The 14,179-nt window shown below is 48.6% G+C and overlaps 7 protein-coding genes across 7 annotated transcripts; 3 read left to right on the top strand and 4 right to left on the bottom strand.

Moving 5' to 3' along the window:
* Window positions 1–340: 340 nt before the first annotated feature.
* On the top strand, window positions 341–2,005 carry FTJAE_3073 (DUF895 domain protein; the record flags this gene model as incomplete). Its single annotated transcript, XM_037349331.1, has 6 exons — window positions 341–410; window positions 458–686; window positions 737–1,248; window positions 1,295–1,374; window positions 1,427–1,647; window positions 1,699–2,005. 6 exons carry the CDS (start codon window positions 341–343, stop codon window positions 2,003–2,005), a joined length of 1,419 nt encoding a protein of 472 aa, XP_037209761.1.
* A 753-nt stretch (window positions 2,006–2,758) lies between these two features.
* FTJAE_3072 (alkanesulfonate monooxygenase) lies at window positions 2,759–4,555 on the top strand (the record flags this gene model as incomplete). Its single annotated transcript, XM_037349330.1, has 8 exons — window positions 2,759–2,831; window positions 2,881–3,021; window positions 3,076–3,280; window positions 3,328–3,340; window positions 3,390–3,449; window positions 3,497–4,053; window positions 4,106–4,283; window positions 4,331–4,555. 8 exons carry the CDS (start codon window positions 2,759–2,761, stop codon window positions 4,553–4,555), a joined length of 1,452 nt encoding a protein of 483 aa, XP_037209760.1.
* Window positions 4,556–4,846: 291 nt separating this feature from the next.
* Window positions 4,847–6,430, bottom strand: FTJAE_3071 (allantoate transport; the record flags this gene model as incomplete). The annotated part of the gene is made up of 1 exon (XM_037349329.1): window positions 4,847–6,430. The coding sequence occupies one exon, from the start codon at window positions 6,428–6,430 to the stop codon at window positions 4,847–4,849; it is 1,584 nt and encodes a 527-aa protein (XP_037209759.1).
* Window positions 6,431–7,584: 1,154 nt separating this feature from the next.
* Window positions 7,585–8,022, top strand: FTJAE_3070 (dgpfaetke family; the record flags this gene model as incomplete). Its single annotated transcript, XM_037349328.1, has 1 exon — window positions 7,585–8,022. One exon carries the CDS (start codon window positions 7,585–7,587, stop codon window positions 8,020–8,022), a length of 438 nt encoding a protein of 145 aa, XP_037209758.1.
* Window positions 8,023–8,317: 295 nt separating this feature from the next.
* FTJAE_3069 (Crumbs like 3) lies at window positions 8,318–9,208 on the bottom strand (the record flags this gene model as incomplete). The annotated part of the gene is made up of 2 exons (XM_037349326.1): window positions 8,318–8,910; window positions 8,968–9,208. The coding sequence occupies 2 exons, from the start codon at window positions 9,206–9,208 to the stop codon at window positions 8,318–8,320; spliced, it is 834 nt and encodes a 277-aa protein (XP_037209757.1).
* A 1,138-nt stretch (window positions 9,209–10,346) lies between these two features.
* On the bottom strand, window positions 10,347–12,083 carry FTJAE_3068 (uncharacterized protein; the record flags this gene model as incomplete). Its single annotated transcript, XM_037349325.1, has 1 exon — window positions 10,347–12,083. The coding sequence occupies one exon, from the start codon at window positions 12,081–12,083 to the stop codon at window positions 10,347–10,349; it is 1,737 nt and encodes a 578-aa protein (XP_037209756.1).
* Window positions 12,084–12,463: 380 nt separating this feature from the next.
* On the bottom strand, window positions 12,464–13,756 carry FTJAE_3067 (alpha-1 6-mannosyltransferase HOC1; the record flags this gene model as incomplete). The annotated part of the gene is made up of 1 exon (XM_037349324.1): window positions 12,464–13,756. One exon carries the CDS (start codon window positions 13,754–13,756, stop codon window positions 12,464–12,466), a length of 1,293 nt encoding a protein of 430 aa, XP_037209755.1.
* Window positions 13,757–14,179: the final 423 nt, after the last annotated feature.

Here is a 14,179-nt window from a genome sequence, read left to right as displayed (position 1 = left end):
TAGCGAGCAAAACATTTCGAGTCTCGAACCGGATACATACCGAGACTCTGGTAAACGTAATGCCGCCACAGATATACGTTTTGCGCTAGAAGATTTAATGCCCAAAGGGCTGGGACTTCGGCAGTTGAGCTGTAGGTGCGGTCAAGGATTGGATTGCGTGCTGGTGCTATCGCTTTGGGCGGTGGTTTCATGATGGGAAGGGAAATATAAATGTTGATCTCGTACCTACTTCTACAGAACATATCACAGCCGTGTCTCGCTAACAATTCTGATAGCTATCAAGCTTTCTCTTCTGTCTCAACTTTCTCCAGTTCATACAGCATCATTCAGACAAGATAAGATGACGGTGGTGGAAAATCGACATGCGGACAGTGAGGTCGCTGCTCCTCCCAAGGATCAGCTTCTTCCTGGTAAGAATTCACTCCCGATATGCACGTCGTCTACTAACACTGCCCAGTCAAGTGGTATCGCTCCACATTCTTCAACATCACGGTTCTTGGCTTGTGTAACTTGTCTGCTCCGGGTATCTGGGTAGCCATGAACTCGCTTGGTGCCGGTGGTGCAGCCTCGCCTAAGCTCATCAACGCTGCCAATGCCTTGACATTCTGTCTCATGGTTGTGTCTTGTTACTTCTCGAGTACTCTGGTTCGATATATCGGTATCAAGGGTGCTCTGATCTTTGGAACGTAAGTCTCCTCACGCGAACGTGCTCGTGAACATTGCTGACGAGAGTTAGTCTCGGTTATGCACCTTATGCAGCAGGCCTTTACACCAACAACCGCTTCGGAACAGAATGGCTCGTCCTCGTCGGTGCTGCTCTCTGTGGTATCTCAGCTGGTGTCTTCTGGATGGCCGAAGCCGCTATCGCCATCGCATATCCCGAGCCTTGGAACCGCGGTAAAGCTCTAGGTTACTGGCTCACTTACCGTCTATCTGGTCAGATCCTCGGTGGCGCCATCAATCTTGGTCTTAATGCCGACCGCAACGAGGCTGGAAAGGTCTCTTACACTGTTTATCTTATCTTCATTGCTCTCCAAGCTGTTGGTCCTTTCGTTGCTCTGTTGCTCAGCAAGCCGCATCAGGTTCAGAGGAAGGATGGCGTCACCGTCAAGTTGGAGATTGACAAGCTTCCTAGCTTCGAGCTGAAGGAGACCGCCAGGCTCTTCTTTACCAAGAAGTTCCTTCTGGTCGTTCTGTTCATCGGACAGGCTGTCTTTGCGGAAGCCGTATTCTTCACTTATCTTTCCTGTAAGACTCCCCGGTCTAATCTCACACATGATACTAACCGATGCAGTATGGTTTACTGTCCGATCCCGTGCTCTTGGCTCTTTTTTGGGTGGTATCGTTGCCGTCACCGCTGGTAATGTTCTGGGTGTAAGTCTTTCAAATGCCCATCATGTCTCTATTGCTCACAGTATCTCCATAGGTCTGGCTCGACCGTACCAAGGTTTCTCTGCGATTCCGCACCAGATCTTCCTTCGCCTTCCTTGCTACTCTTCAAGGAGCCTGCTGGATCTGGGCCACAGTGTTGGTTACCAGGTTCCGTGAGACAAGACCAACCTACGATTGGGTTGATTCGGGATTCGGCCATTCCTTCGCCATCTTCTTGCTCCTCACCCTGTCATTCCAGCTAAACTACCTCTTCCTGTGAGTAACCATGAACGCACGTAACATGGCCATGATCTAATTATTCCCTAGCTACTTCATTATTCATCATCTCGCCGATACTCAAGACGAAGTAATTCGATTCTCTGCCCTTCTCCGAGGTACTGAATCCGCCTGGCAAGCCGTCAGCTACGGCATTACTTCCTTGCCTCTCTTCGCTGAGGTTGGTGGTGTTTACTTTAACTTCGCACTTTGGGGTCTTTCTATCTTCCCTGCTTGGCTGGTTCTCAAGGATTTCGGCTCTCGTCCTGCTGCTTCTCTTGAGAGCCCCATTCAGGAGGTTGATAGCCAGAACTATGGGTCCAACTCCGGCGAGGACAGCGATATCAAGAAGCACTAGACACTGACGGGCTTATTCATGGAATCTGTCGAGGTATCGGAGAGAAAATGGCTTAAAAGTGTCGTGAGATTAGATGTTATATATATATATATTAAATCTAGAATATTTATATGAAAGTTGTTGAAGCCGTGTATCTTTGTCATGCCTGTCGATAGATGATCAAAAAGGAAGCAACATCAAGCCCGAACCACCATTTCAAGGTCCCGAGCCGTAGAATTAGAACCCGATGATCTTCTAGAATACTTGATGTCTCAGAAGAGCACAGACTCTGCGCCTCTGCAAGCCTCAACGTGTGTAGCCCACGTGGGCGTGATATGCCACTCCCGACAACTCGGTATCTTGACATGAAACTTCCGAGTTAGAAACACCCGAGAAAACAACCCTGATAGAAATTCGCAATCTTTTACCCATTTCTGGAAGTTCTCCGAGTTTATCGTATGGAAATTGAGGGGTTGATCGGCATTTCATATGAGCAAGACTCAGTGATGATTGCGCCATCGGTTAGTCCACCAAAACGCTCTTACACGCCAAGGTCTCATATCTATAGCCTAAGGATACCCTGTCTAGAGCTATCACTTGCATATTCAGTCATGGGCCTAGCAATCACGCAATAGTCGTCTGGAAGTCCTGTATCGGCACCGATATCCGGAGCGTCTTAAAAGAAGAATAAGCTGGGAACCGGTACATCACCACCTAAACAACGAAGTCAGGCATAATCCAATCAGATCACTTCCATTTTCTACAGTCAACGTCATGGCTTCCCAAGATCAGACCGCCCAGCAGGGCAAGAAGAAGAGCCTTATCGTCAATGCCTTTGTCATGATGTGTAGGTGCCCCTCATCCCAGTCATGCAACATGTACTGATAAGGCTTTAGGCAGTGGTCATCAATCGCCAGGATTATGGAGGCACCCTGAAGATGAGTCTTGGAGGTTCAAGGACACTGAGCACTGGGTAGAATTGGCCAAGTTGCTAGAAGACGCCAAGTTCCATGGCATCTTTATCGCTGATGTGTTGGGTAAGTGACTTGGGTCATGAGGGGTAGCTTTCAGAGTTCTGACAACTGAGATAGGAGGCTACGATGTTTACAAGAAGTCCTTGGAACCTGCTATCATTTCAGGAGCTCAATGGCCTCTTACGGAGCCATTGGCCGTTATTCCTGCCATGGCTGCTGCGACTAAGAATATTGGATTTGGTGCGACTGTTTCTGTTACATATGAGCAGCCATATCATCTTGCTCGGCGGTTATCCACAGTCGATCACCTCACAAAGGGCCGGTAAGTTTTCTATAATTTGCTGTGGAAAATTACTAACGTTTCAACAGTTTGGGCTGGAACGTAAGAACGTCGAGTCTCATTTCACGGTCACCACTAATAAGACGTACAGATTGTCACTGGTTACCTAGACTCAGCCGCTCGCAACCTTGGTCATCCAGTTCAACTCGCCGTAAGTGATCTTCCCGGAGTAATTATTCAGCTTCTAACGACAGTTAGCACGATGAACGCTATGCGCAGGCCGAAGAATACATGGAAGTCATGTACAAGCTCTTCAACTCATCCTGGCGTGACGACGCTGTCAAGCTAGACCGTGAGCGGGGTATCTACACGGACCCTGCCCTTGTTCGTCAAATCGACCATAACGGTAAATACTTCAACGTTCCCGGTCCTCACGTCGTGGACCCCAGCCCGCAGCGAACACCCCTCCTTCTTCAAGCAGGAGCCAGCAAGCCAGGTAAAGCCTTTGCAGCACAGCATGCTGAAGCTATCTTTACTTCTGCGCATGCACCTGCAGTGTGTAAGAAGAACATTGCGGAGATCCGACAAGTTGCGAAGGAACAGTTTGGCCGAGATCCAAACAACATCAAGGTCCTCGCTCTTGTCACCCCTATTCTTGGTAGGACTGAGGAGGAAGCTTTGGCTAAGTACAATGAAGCGAAGAAGTATGCTTCGACTGAAGGTGCTCTATCCCTGTTCGGTGGGTGGACTGGTATGGACTTGAACCAGTACGGTGATGATGAGGAGCTTCGACAGGTTGAAAGTAATGCTGTCCGGTAAGTTTCGTCCTCATAATCCCAAAGTGCCTCAACTCATATGGTTCTTCAGATCAACTGTAGAAGGCTATGCCAAGTTCTCGCCCGCAAACTCAAAGTGGACGAAGCATACTGTCGCCGAGCATGTCAGCCTAGGAGGCAACGGGCCTCTATTCGTTGGTACTCCCTCCCAGGTAGCTGATAGTCTGCAAGTCTGGATTGATGAGGCAGACGTCGATGGATTCAACTTTGTAAGTTCATCAACCCCTAATCATGGGGCCTTACTAACTATGAGGAGGGTTATGTTCTTTTCCCGGGTACCTTCAAAGATATCATCGAACTGCTGCTCCCTGAACTTCGATCAAGGGGTCTCTTCTGGGACGATTACGCAGTACCTGGTGGCAGCTACCGAGAGAACTTCTATGGCCTTCCGGGGCAGAGGTATCCTCTTGATGAGCATGCTGCGTCCAAGTATAGGTGGGCTGCTGGCGTGCCTGCAAGTGAGCACAAGATTCCGGAGTAGATATATCTAAAGGAAAATAGCCTCAAAAGGATAAACAGGATTACAAATTCCAATAGCAAGAATCTCCAACGTTCAGGCTCAGCTAAGTCATTAAACTGCTGAAGGTAGCCAAGCCACTCCATTTAATTGAGTCCAAAGGCTGCAGAATATGATAGTATGGTCCCCTTACTTTTATGTTATGCCAATGAATAGACTGCATAATGTCTCGTTGTATTCGAGCTACATGAGGATTACATTAGAGACAGACTCATAAAGCCTTGTCCAAAAGTTTATGATCTTGGTAACCTTTTTCTACAGCTCGTAGCGGAACTCTTTGTTCTCCAGATCCGTCAGATCCAGAAACTCGTGGTTCTCCTCAACTCTGTATTGATCGCCTAGCGCAGCCTTCTCAGCATCTCTCTTCTTATTCCTTCGATCAAAGACCCATCTCATGACGAGCAAGTCAATGGTGCAAAGGAAGTAAATAATGCAGATGGAGATTTTGGCGGGAAGATATCGTGGTCCATCACGAGCTTGAAAAGTGTGAGGTGAGATGATGTTTCCAACAGTATATGCGATAGTTCCGATACATGAGACGGTAATTTTCTTGGTAGAGCCAGCCACGTTTGAGCTCTGTAGTCCGAGAATAGTAGTCCAGCCAATGGGGATGCCTCCAGTTGTGTAATATCCAATCAAGGCGGGAACTTTTTCTGTGGTTGCCATCAAGATGGCTCCGATAATGGCGGGAATGTGGCCAGCTATACAGAAGAACAATCGTTGTCTTGTCTTCATAGCTCCGTAAGTAAGGCCAATCAGGAAGACAATCTCCCAAGCTCCGAGGGGAGTAACCAGCAACAGAGACTCCTCATTGGTATATCCCATACCTTTAACAAGAATGTTTCCGAAACTGGTAGCAATAGAGTTGGGAATGTTGGCAGCAAAGACCCAGAAGGCATATAGCCAAGTCATACTATCAGTCAAAGCCTCCTTGACATGAGCCCATTTGAACGTCTGCGTACCAATGCCCTGCACATTTCCTCGTATACGCTCAAGATGCATGGCTTTCTTCTCTTTATCCAGGAATCCAGCAACGGCAGGAGAATCTGGCATGATGAACCAGAAACTGATTCCGACCACAACAGTGAGGAGACCAAGGACGAGAAAGATAACTTGCCATCCTTTCAAAGCAGCATTTGGATCTTTGCCAACGTGGGTTGCAACACCGTAAGCAAAGTATCCACCAAACATTTGAGCCGCACCGCAGACTGAAAACCAGATACCGACTCGGAAAGCTTGCTCTTCTTTGGTGTACCATTGGGATGTGAACAGGACCCAGGCTGGGACAATGGCGGCTTCAAGGGCACCAAGAAAGAATCGGCAGGCGAGGAGACCGCTGAAATTATGACATGCCGCCATACAAGCGAGAGTCACACCCCATAGTGTAACGTTGACTGACACGTACTTGGCGAGAGGGAATACTTGAAGAAGACGAACAGTAGGGAACTGAAAGCCGAGTTGACCGAAGAAGAAAATCGAAGCGACCCAGTTGAACTCATTTCCCTTCAGACCAGTTGATTGTTGAATGCCAGTAACGCTTGCGTAAGAAACTGCAGTCTTGTCGATATACTGTAAGAAGTAGACGGTACAAATGAGAGGCATGATGTGAGTATCAATGCGGTGGATGAGTCGTTTGTTGGCTTTGGCATCGAAAGGTTGACTGACTCCGCCCGTCTCGTTCAACAAGTCAAGGGCAGCATCTGCTCCGTCTTTGTGAACATGATGGTCATGCTTTGGAATGTCGTTTACTGCAGCATCGGTATTTTTGACCGAGTTGTCGGAAGAATCTGGCTCATCAGCTCCAATGGGAGCTGGTACGATGGCCTTGTCATCTGCCATAGTTCATCAAGAGAGCGGGCGAGTTTGCATGAAGAGTAGCCGTCATGGTAACCTGTTGGTGGGGTGTAATATTTATATCTTTGGTCTGACGAAAAGAAAATGTCGACATCGCATCCTATTCACTTAAAGCCAACGGGTCCCACGTTGTGTGGAGTGATTTATCAAGGATAAACACTCCAGCTTCCTATCTTGGTTTATCATGCCCACTGAAATCGACATGTCGACCCATTATCTGAACTTCGGCCAAGCACGTCATTAGAGGCTGAATGGTGCGAGGAAAGATTACACGACTTGTTCAAATTCTCCATGCAACATATACGAGTTTTTCAATGTAGAGTGATCCATAGCATTGGTGCCATATCAGAATCATGGTTTATGAGATGCAGGATACCACCAAAGTGTACTGGGACATTAGACTATGATTGCTGCAAAAGACACGCCTTGAACCAATGTAATGGAACAATAAATTGGTTGACTGGGCTGATTGTATCATATATACTCGGTCTTAGCTGTTGAACGCTCAACCGATTTCCAACGGCGTGCCATCATGGCTGCCAAGCGATGCAGCATCACGTACACAAGAACTCATGAAAGCTGAATGTTAGACTTTTTTTGATAATTTGAGAATTACCATAAAGAGATTTTTGTTGGTTTCATTTATCGGGATACGAAGTACGAAGCCTAACACGTCTGTGGCGTTTGAGTATCATACCCCATACTTCACGATGCCCGTGAAGAAAGGTCCCATAGCTTGCTGGACGTCTTCATGAGTGCCATTACGGATAAGAAATCTCACCGAGCTCTTTCCCATCAAGGTCCTTTCCTATCGTGCAATTACCTACTATCATTCTTCGGTTTTCGTCCTCGCAACAGGCAGCAACTGGTCATTGCTTAGTTGTCATTGGGCCATGAACGCCACTGAGTATAGTGTTGTTTTTGAACTCCGAGTCACCGCAACGGTGACGATCGACGGAGTCTCGCCAATAGTCTTGGTCCAAAAGCGCCTCAGCTTACCAGGTCTTATGGAAAGGGCTGAAGCTCAACTTGTACATAGAAGGGCGTGCTCCCGTTGAATCGTCACTTACAAGAACCTCGTTCCCGTAATTGCTCATTAGCTTTCAAACCTCATAGGTATCATTTTGAGCACACACATCATGCCTCGATATATGATCCTCATCAAAGCTTCTCCAGAAGCTGAAAACCCAACTTCCACTGGGCCCGAGATCTTTAAGGAAATGACCACCTTTAACAATGAGCTTCACGCAGCCGGCGTTCTTCTCTCAGCCGATGGCCTCAGTCCAACCAAAGATGGCTACCGCGTTACATACTCCATGGATGGTCCTGCACAGGTCACCAGGGGGCCTTTTGATGTTGTGAAAGAAGGTCACGTTTGTGGCTGGTGGGTTCTCAAGACCAAAGACGGCGAAGAAGCCGTTAGTTGGGCGAAGAATATTCCATTCAGGGAGGGTGAGGTTACGGTCAGGAAGATTGCTGAGTTGGATGAATTTGGGGATAGTGTGACGGATGACGTGAAGGAGAGGGAAAGGAAACTCGCAAATGATCTTGAGATGAAAAATGAACGGAATTATTAATTAAATATTAGGCTGTTCTTGATGATACTATGGGGGAACTTGGCGTTGATACCTCCCTTTCGTGTGAAGCATTATGTGGAAGGCTACATGCATGTCACATTCGCTACAGCTCATCACTCACAGTTAGCTTCGATGAAGCAACGATATTGTTCAATAAATTCTTGGTATCTAAAGGAGTAATTAAGAAGCATATAACCGGCTGAACCAATCAACTCCATGCTTTGCTATACAACATCTTGAACCCTTTTTGCCCCTAGGCGAAACACTGCCCCTCTACTTCCATCTCATCCATGGATTAAGGCGCCTCGTGAAGACCACCAGGTCCCTGGTATCCGTTCTGGGATGGGTGAACCCAGGGCTGACCAGCCATCTCAGCCGGAGCCTGCTGCGTGGGAGGTTTGTAGTACTCATGCACAGGCTGGTTCTGCGAACCAACAGGCATCTCGCTGGGCGGCGCGTATCCTCCAGCTGTAGCACCTTTGCCTTTACGGAAATGTCGCCAGAGAAGAAAGCCTACACCAGCGAGCAGGGCAATGCCTCCGATGGTCGCGCCGACCGCCACGCCGGCAACAGCACCAGTGGAGAGGCCGCCATCATCTTTGTCTGAGGAAGTCTCTGTTGTTGTCTCGGTCGCAGCGTCGGTCGTCGTTGTCTCAGAGAGGGCACCAGTCGAAGAAGGGCTCGGGAGGGCAGTTGTTGAAGCAAGAGAGGCGGATGTCGTCTCGTCTTTGGGGACAGTGACGTTGAACGCAGCTGAGTTGGCGACGATGTCGTTTGTGCCAGACTTAAAGAGGGAGTAGTGGAAAACAGCGTCGCGGTCGTCACCGACTTCTGTAGAGAAGCCGCCAAAGTTGACTGTCCAGATGAAACTCGTCGATGTTGTGTTTTCTAGGCATCAGATGTTAGCTGATAAGAACCTCGGAGAGTCTACGCGTGCGTTTGTACCTTTCAGCTGGACGAAGAACTGAGTGCCGCCACCCGCCTGAGGATAATCCTGCCAGAGCAATAGGTTGGTCTCTTCAAGGTCCGTATTCCATTCCACATTCATGCTATCATCGACATCGTATGTTGGGTTATTCTTCCATCCCGAAGAACCAGATCCTCCAGGGGTGATAAAACTGGTGTCAGCAGCAACTCTGGCGGCAAAGCTGCCCAGCAGTACGGTGAAGGGTAAGATGGCGATCATTATGTCGTTATAATAGAGCTTCTCTCAAAGAATATCAGAACTTTTCAGCCTCGCGATCCTTAACAAGAGGCTATCACGAGATTTCTGTTGGCCACCCAGTCATCAACAGACCAAGATGATAAAAGCAGAGAAGAGAAAAGGCAGTACGGATAGAAGGGGAGACACCACCACGCTCAGTTGCTCAGTTCAGTCTCTGTTTCATCACTCAGCCCCGATGGGCGAAGATCCTTGTCTTAGCGTTGAAGGGGAAATTTTAGGGGCCGGGGTGTTGTCCAGTGAGACGGTGAGATTATAGACAGGAGTTCCGCTTTCTTACACTCGAGACCACTAGCTCGGATCCTTCTGATACCAAAATTAATTTAATGGCGTGGATTGGGAGCGGATTTATAAGAGAGTCCGACTGAGGCTGCACCGACGGGAAATTGAAGTTGAGTTAGTGGCGATAGCACGGATATGTTGAGATACCCGACGGGGGAGAGTTTTCGGATCAATGAGTTAAGCCACTGACCAAACATCCTCATATTTATGAGCTTCTACTGTAATCAGATCTAGTTTCTACGCATGAAGCTTAAAATCAACCGTATTATGAAAATAAACAATCACCGCCGTTGAGGGACAATTTCACCAAGCCACGCGATCCAAGCTAGCCAGGCCGAAGCTGGAGCTTAGACGCCCAATGATCCCTGTAACCAGTCAGCCCTAGCCATGGATATCCATGGGTTCAAGCGCCACTCCGACGCTTGGCTTCGGGTAGGGCCATGCCGGCCGATGTTGTTTCAGCCATGGAGTTAGATGTTGACTACCCTGAAGTGACCAAAAGACGAATTGTTTGGCAGTCTACTGAATCCAATATGAGGTTCTAGTTAAATTCTGTAGTTACAATGACTCAAATTTGTGCATAAGGTCGGGTTACATTTGCAGATAAAATTCTTACAGCATGATGACAGCTGTTCTGTTCCTTGCAGATGAACGAAACGCTGATCTCACGGCATACGCATATGGGACAACTATCTTGGCGACGTAAAGGAATGTCATATCATTTCACTCATACTGATCCTTTATCAACATCAAACGTATCTCTACTTGAACAATGCGCTAAATTCAAGCCAAAACAAAGAAGACCTTCCTGATCACCAGCTCAAAGGCGAGAGTTCACCTTCTTCAGCTCTCCTCCATCTGAATCATTCTCACCCAAGATCTCACGAGCAAGAGCCCTTCCAGCAGCACGCCCCGAGAAGATACATCCTCCAACAAACGTTCCTTCAAGAGAATTGTACCCATGAACGCCTCCACCACCAAAGCCCGCAACTTCACCAGCTGCGTATAATCCAGGGAATGGTGTACCGTCTGCTCGCATGACATTGCTATCCAGATTCGTCTCAATACCACCCAGTGTCTTGCGCGTAAGAATGTTCATCTGCACAGCAATCAAAGGTCCATGGGCCTTGTCAAGGAGTCTATGAGGTGGAGCAACTCGGCTTCGGCGATCCGCCCAGTATGTTCGCGCGTTGTTGATAAGCATTGCTTGGGCGTCTTTGGAGAATGGGTTATTGAACTGGCCGTCTCTTGTTTCGATCACCTCTTTGATAGCGTCAAACTCCAGTAGCGGACCATTCCGTTTCTTGGCGAGCTCGTTCATACCGACTACCAAATCTTCCAGATTATCGCGCACAACGAAGTCCTTGCCGTGCTTTTGAAAGTTCTGGACGGGGACGGTGCCTTTCTTGCCAAAGATGCGGGTGAGAAGCAGCCAGATGCTCTTATTAGTAACATCGGGATTCTGCTCTGAGCCAGAGAGGGCAAATTCGCGGGCAATGATGCTCTGGTCGAGGATGAACCAGGTGTAGTCATATCCTGTGCTGCAGATATACTTCAACGTCGCAAGGGTATCGGAACCTGGGTAGAGGAATGGTGGGAGTCGTTTGCCAGTTGCATCGAGCCAAAGAGATGAAGGGGCAGGGAGGACTCTGATACCATGATCCGGCCAGATAGGGTTCCAGTTCTGGAGACCCTCGGTATAATGCCACATTCGGTCGCGGTTGATGACGTTGGCACCGGCCTCTTCGGATATGCCGATCATGCGTCCATCGACATGATGAGGAACACCAATGACAAAGGTCTCTGGGATTTTGGGGCCTAATCTCTCGACAGGCCATGCAGCCTTGACGGCGTCGACATTTCCTCCAATGCCGCCGGAAGAAACGACAACAGCTGAGCCGTAAATTTCAAACTTGTCTTTTTCGACCCGGTTCGACTTGACTCCACGGGCAGCATCATCATCTTCCAGGATTGTGCCTCGTACTCCAACAGCACGTCCGTTGTCGTCGATGATCAACTCATCAACTCTGTGTCTGAACTTGAAGGAGACGATGCCGTTCTCTGCAGCTTTCTTGACAGGGTCTGCAAAAATCTTGACGACCTCTGGTCCTGTACCCCAACTGACATGGAATCTTGGGACGGAATTTCCATGGCCATCTGCAGTACCATCACCTCTCTCAGCCCATCCAACATTCATCAAGAAGCCGAGACCTCTCGCCCTGACATAATCCTCCATCTCATCGGCGGCAAAGTCCACAAAGGCCTTGGCCCACTTACGAGGCCAGTAATCCTCCTTTTCACGATCAAATCTCGCTGAGCCCATCCAATCTCTGTAGGCCAGCTCCTTGGAGTCTTTGATCCCCATTCTTCGCTGATACGAAGAGTCGACCATGAATAAGCCACCCAGCGACCAGAAAGCTTGTCCGCCGATGTTGTTTTCATTTTCTTGATCGACCAGCAGAACAGGGACTTTGCGCTCTGAGAGTTCAAAAGCAGCGACGAGGCCAGCCAGGCCAGCGCCGACGATGATGACGGGTTGTTTCTCTTGAGAAGCCATGATTGAATTGAATGATTGTGTTTTTGGAAAAGAGAGAGAAGCGGCGCAGACGCGCAGAATATGAAGACGGAGGTTCGGGACGCGCGGGGTTGAATCACCCCGAATAGAGTTGGTCTACCCTTGTCGATGCCTCGGCTCCTAGAACATGCGCCAAGCCACGGTCGCAGATGCAAGGAATGCGAGGCTTGTTATATAGAGACGGCACTTTTCACGGGCTGCAATCATTGGATAACGGCCTGATCAGGCGGTTATAGAGTTTAACTTGGTCTCATTCATCAATTACGCGTTTATACGACCTCAGGTATCCGGGTTCCGAAATTCAAACTCAACGCCGATCTCCAGAGCACTTCTAAATATCAATCAATCTCTTGAGGTCATATTCATAGACCAAGATCAGGCTTCTTGGCCTGCTCAATCTTCAGCTTCTTCTCTTCCTCCGAGAGCTTATCCCACTCAGCCACGTTCTCGTCCCAGAGCCTCACGCACTCCACGTTCCAGTTGCAGTCCTCAACCTGGCCGTATGCTGGATGACGGTAGCGAGGATGCTTGCTGGGCCAATTGGAGGCATGGTAGTGGTGCTTGACCAAAGCTCCACGAGAGTCGTGGTTACCAGAGTCTGAATGGCCTTGTCCAGCACAGAAGGCCTCGACGTTGAGAACAAGAACCCGACCGACAACTCTGGACTCATCCAGGTTGTGGAATAGATCCCATGTGACCTTTCCACCACGATGGTTCTTGCGCATCTGCTCCAGCAAAGCTCCTGTAAAGGCAGAAGGACCAGTGCCGCTGATGACTTGGTCAAAGGTAAGCTCGATATCTCCAAGAGCAACCTTTTGCTTCATTGCTTCAGCCTTGAGCCAAACCATGATATGCTCGATGAGGTGCAGCATGACTGGCTGGTGAGGCTTTGCAATGATAGTCCATTGGCAGAAAGACTTTGATTTCTTGCCTAGGATAGGATGATCGCTGAACTCCGGCTGATCAATCTCAACACCGACAATCAAGTCAATGTCCCTCTCGTCATACCGCTCGGGGATAAAACGATGCACAGGCCTCAGCGCTTCGACGTCAATGTCTGCATAGACACCTCCTTGAGCGTACATGATCATGTATCTCAATAGATCAGCCTTGATAATATGCAAGTTGATGCTCTTGTAAAACCTGACAATATCCGGTCGATTTATCGCACTCCCCGCACCAAAGTGCTCCTCCACAAATGCAAGCTCATTGTCGTCTGTGAGAACTTCATATCGCATTCCAGGGTTCTTATTGACCCACGTCCTTGAAGTAATCAAGTCACGATCCTCAAAGTTTAATGGATCGACCTTCCACGTTTGCCAAATCTTTTGTGGAAACGTGCTAAAGCGTGATGGTGTTGATACAATCTCTTTTTCTTTTCGGAACACGCCGAGGGGGCTGGGTATAGAGTAGAAGATGTCGAAGTTAAGGATGATGAAGAGGACAATGACACATGCCATGTACAGTGGTAAACATCTTTGCATCTGGGCTGGGACCTTGTTTCTGAACTTTGCCGTCGAGGCTGCTAGAGTTGGCGAGCCCAACGGAGTGCCCATCTTGGTATCGTGGTTGTCGGTCTTTGTAACGGTCCACTCAACAGTGGTAGGAGGGATACGAAGATTAGACGGGGTATTTCGACGAGGGCCACTCGCCATGACCAGTAGACGTATTCACAGGCAAGAACTTTTCTCTGCAGACAAAGCAGAAGAGACACTGATACTGAGCAAGGAGAAGAGAAAAAAAGAGTTATCTGCAGATGGAAAATGCAACATGCAGCTGAGCCCTAGAACTTAAGTGGAACTCGACGTAACCAAGCTTTTACCAAGAAAAGAACTACGGACCTTTTCACAGGACGAGAGAGACGTTTTCTTATCAAATTACCGTCTTGCAGCTGCGGAAGAGGACCGAAGAAGGATTGTGGAGAGTGAATCCATGGCTGACCCCATGTGATTGTTGTGCATCTCGGCAGGGGTCGAGTAGAGAACTTCCAGGAAAGGCAGCTCCTCCGTAGGATGGGGGGAGAATCGTGGAGGTGGGTTGGGAGCGGCCTGGGGTATTACGAGGCCGTGCTTCTGGGG

Source organism: Fusarium tjaetaba, assembly GCF_013396195.1.
Source record: "Fusarium tjaetaba strain NRRL 66243 chromosome Unknown NRRL66243_c0000062, whole genome shotgun sequence".
NCBI lineage: Eukaryota > Fungi > Ascomycota > Sordariomycetes > Hypocreales > Nectriaceae > Fusarium > Fusarium tjaetaba.
The sequence above is the reverse complement of the archived record's forward strand: the minus strand, read 5'-3'. Positions and strand labels throughout refer to the sequence as shown.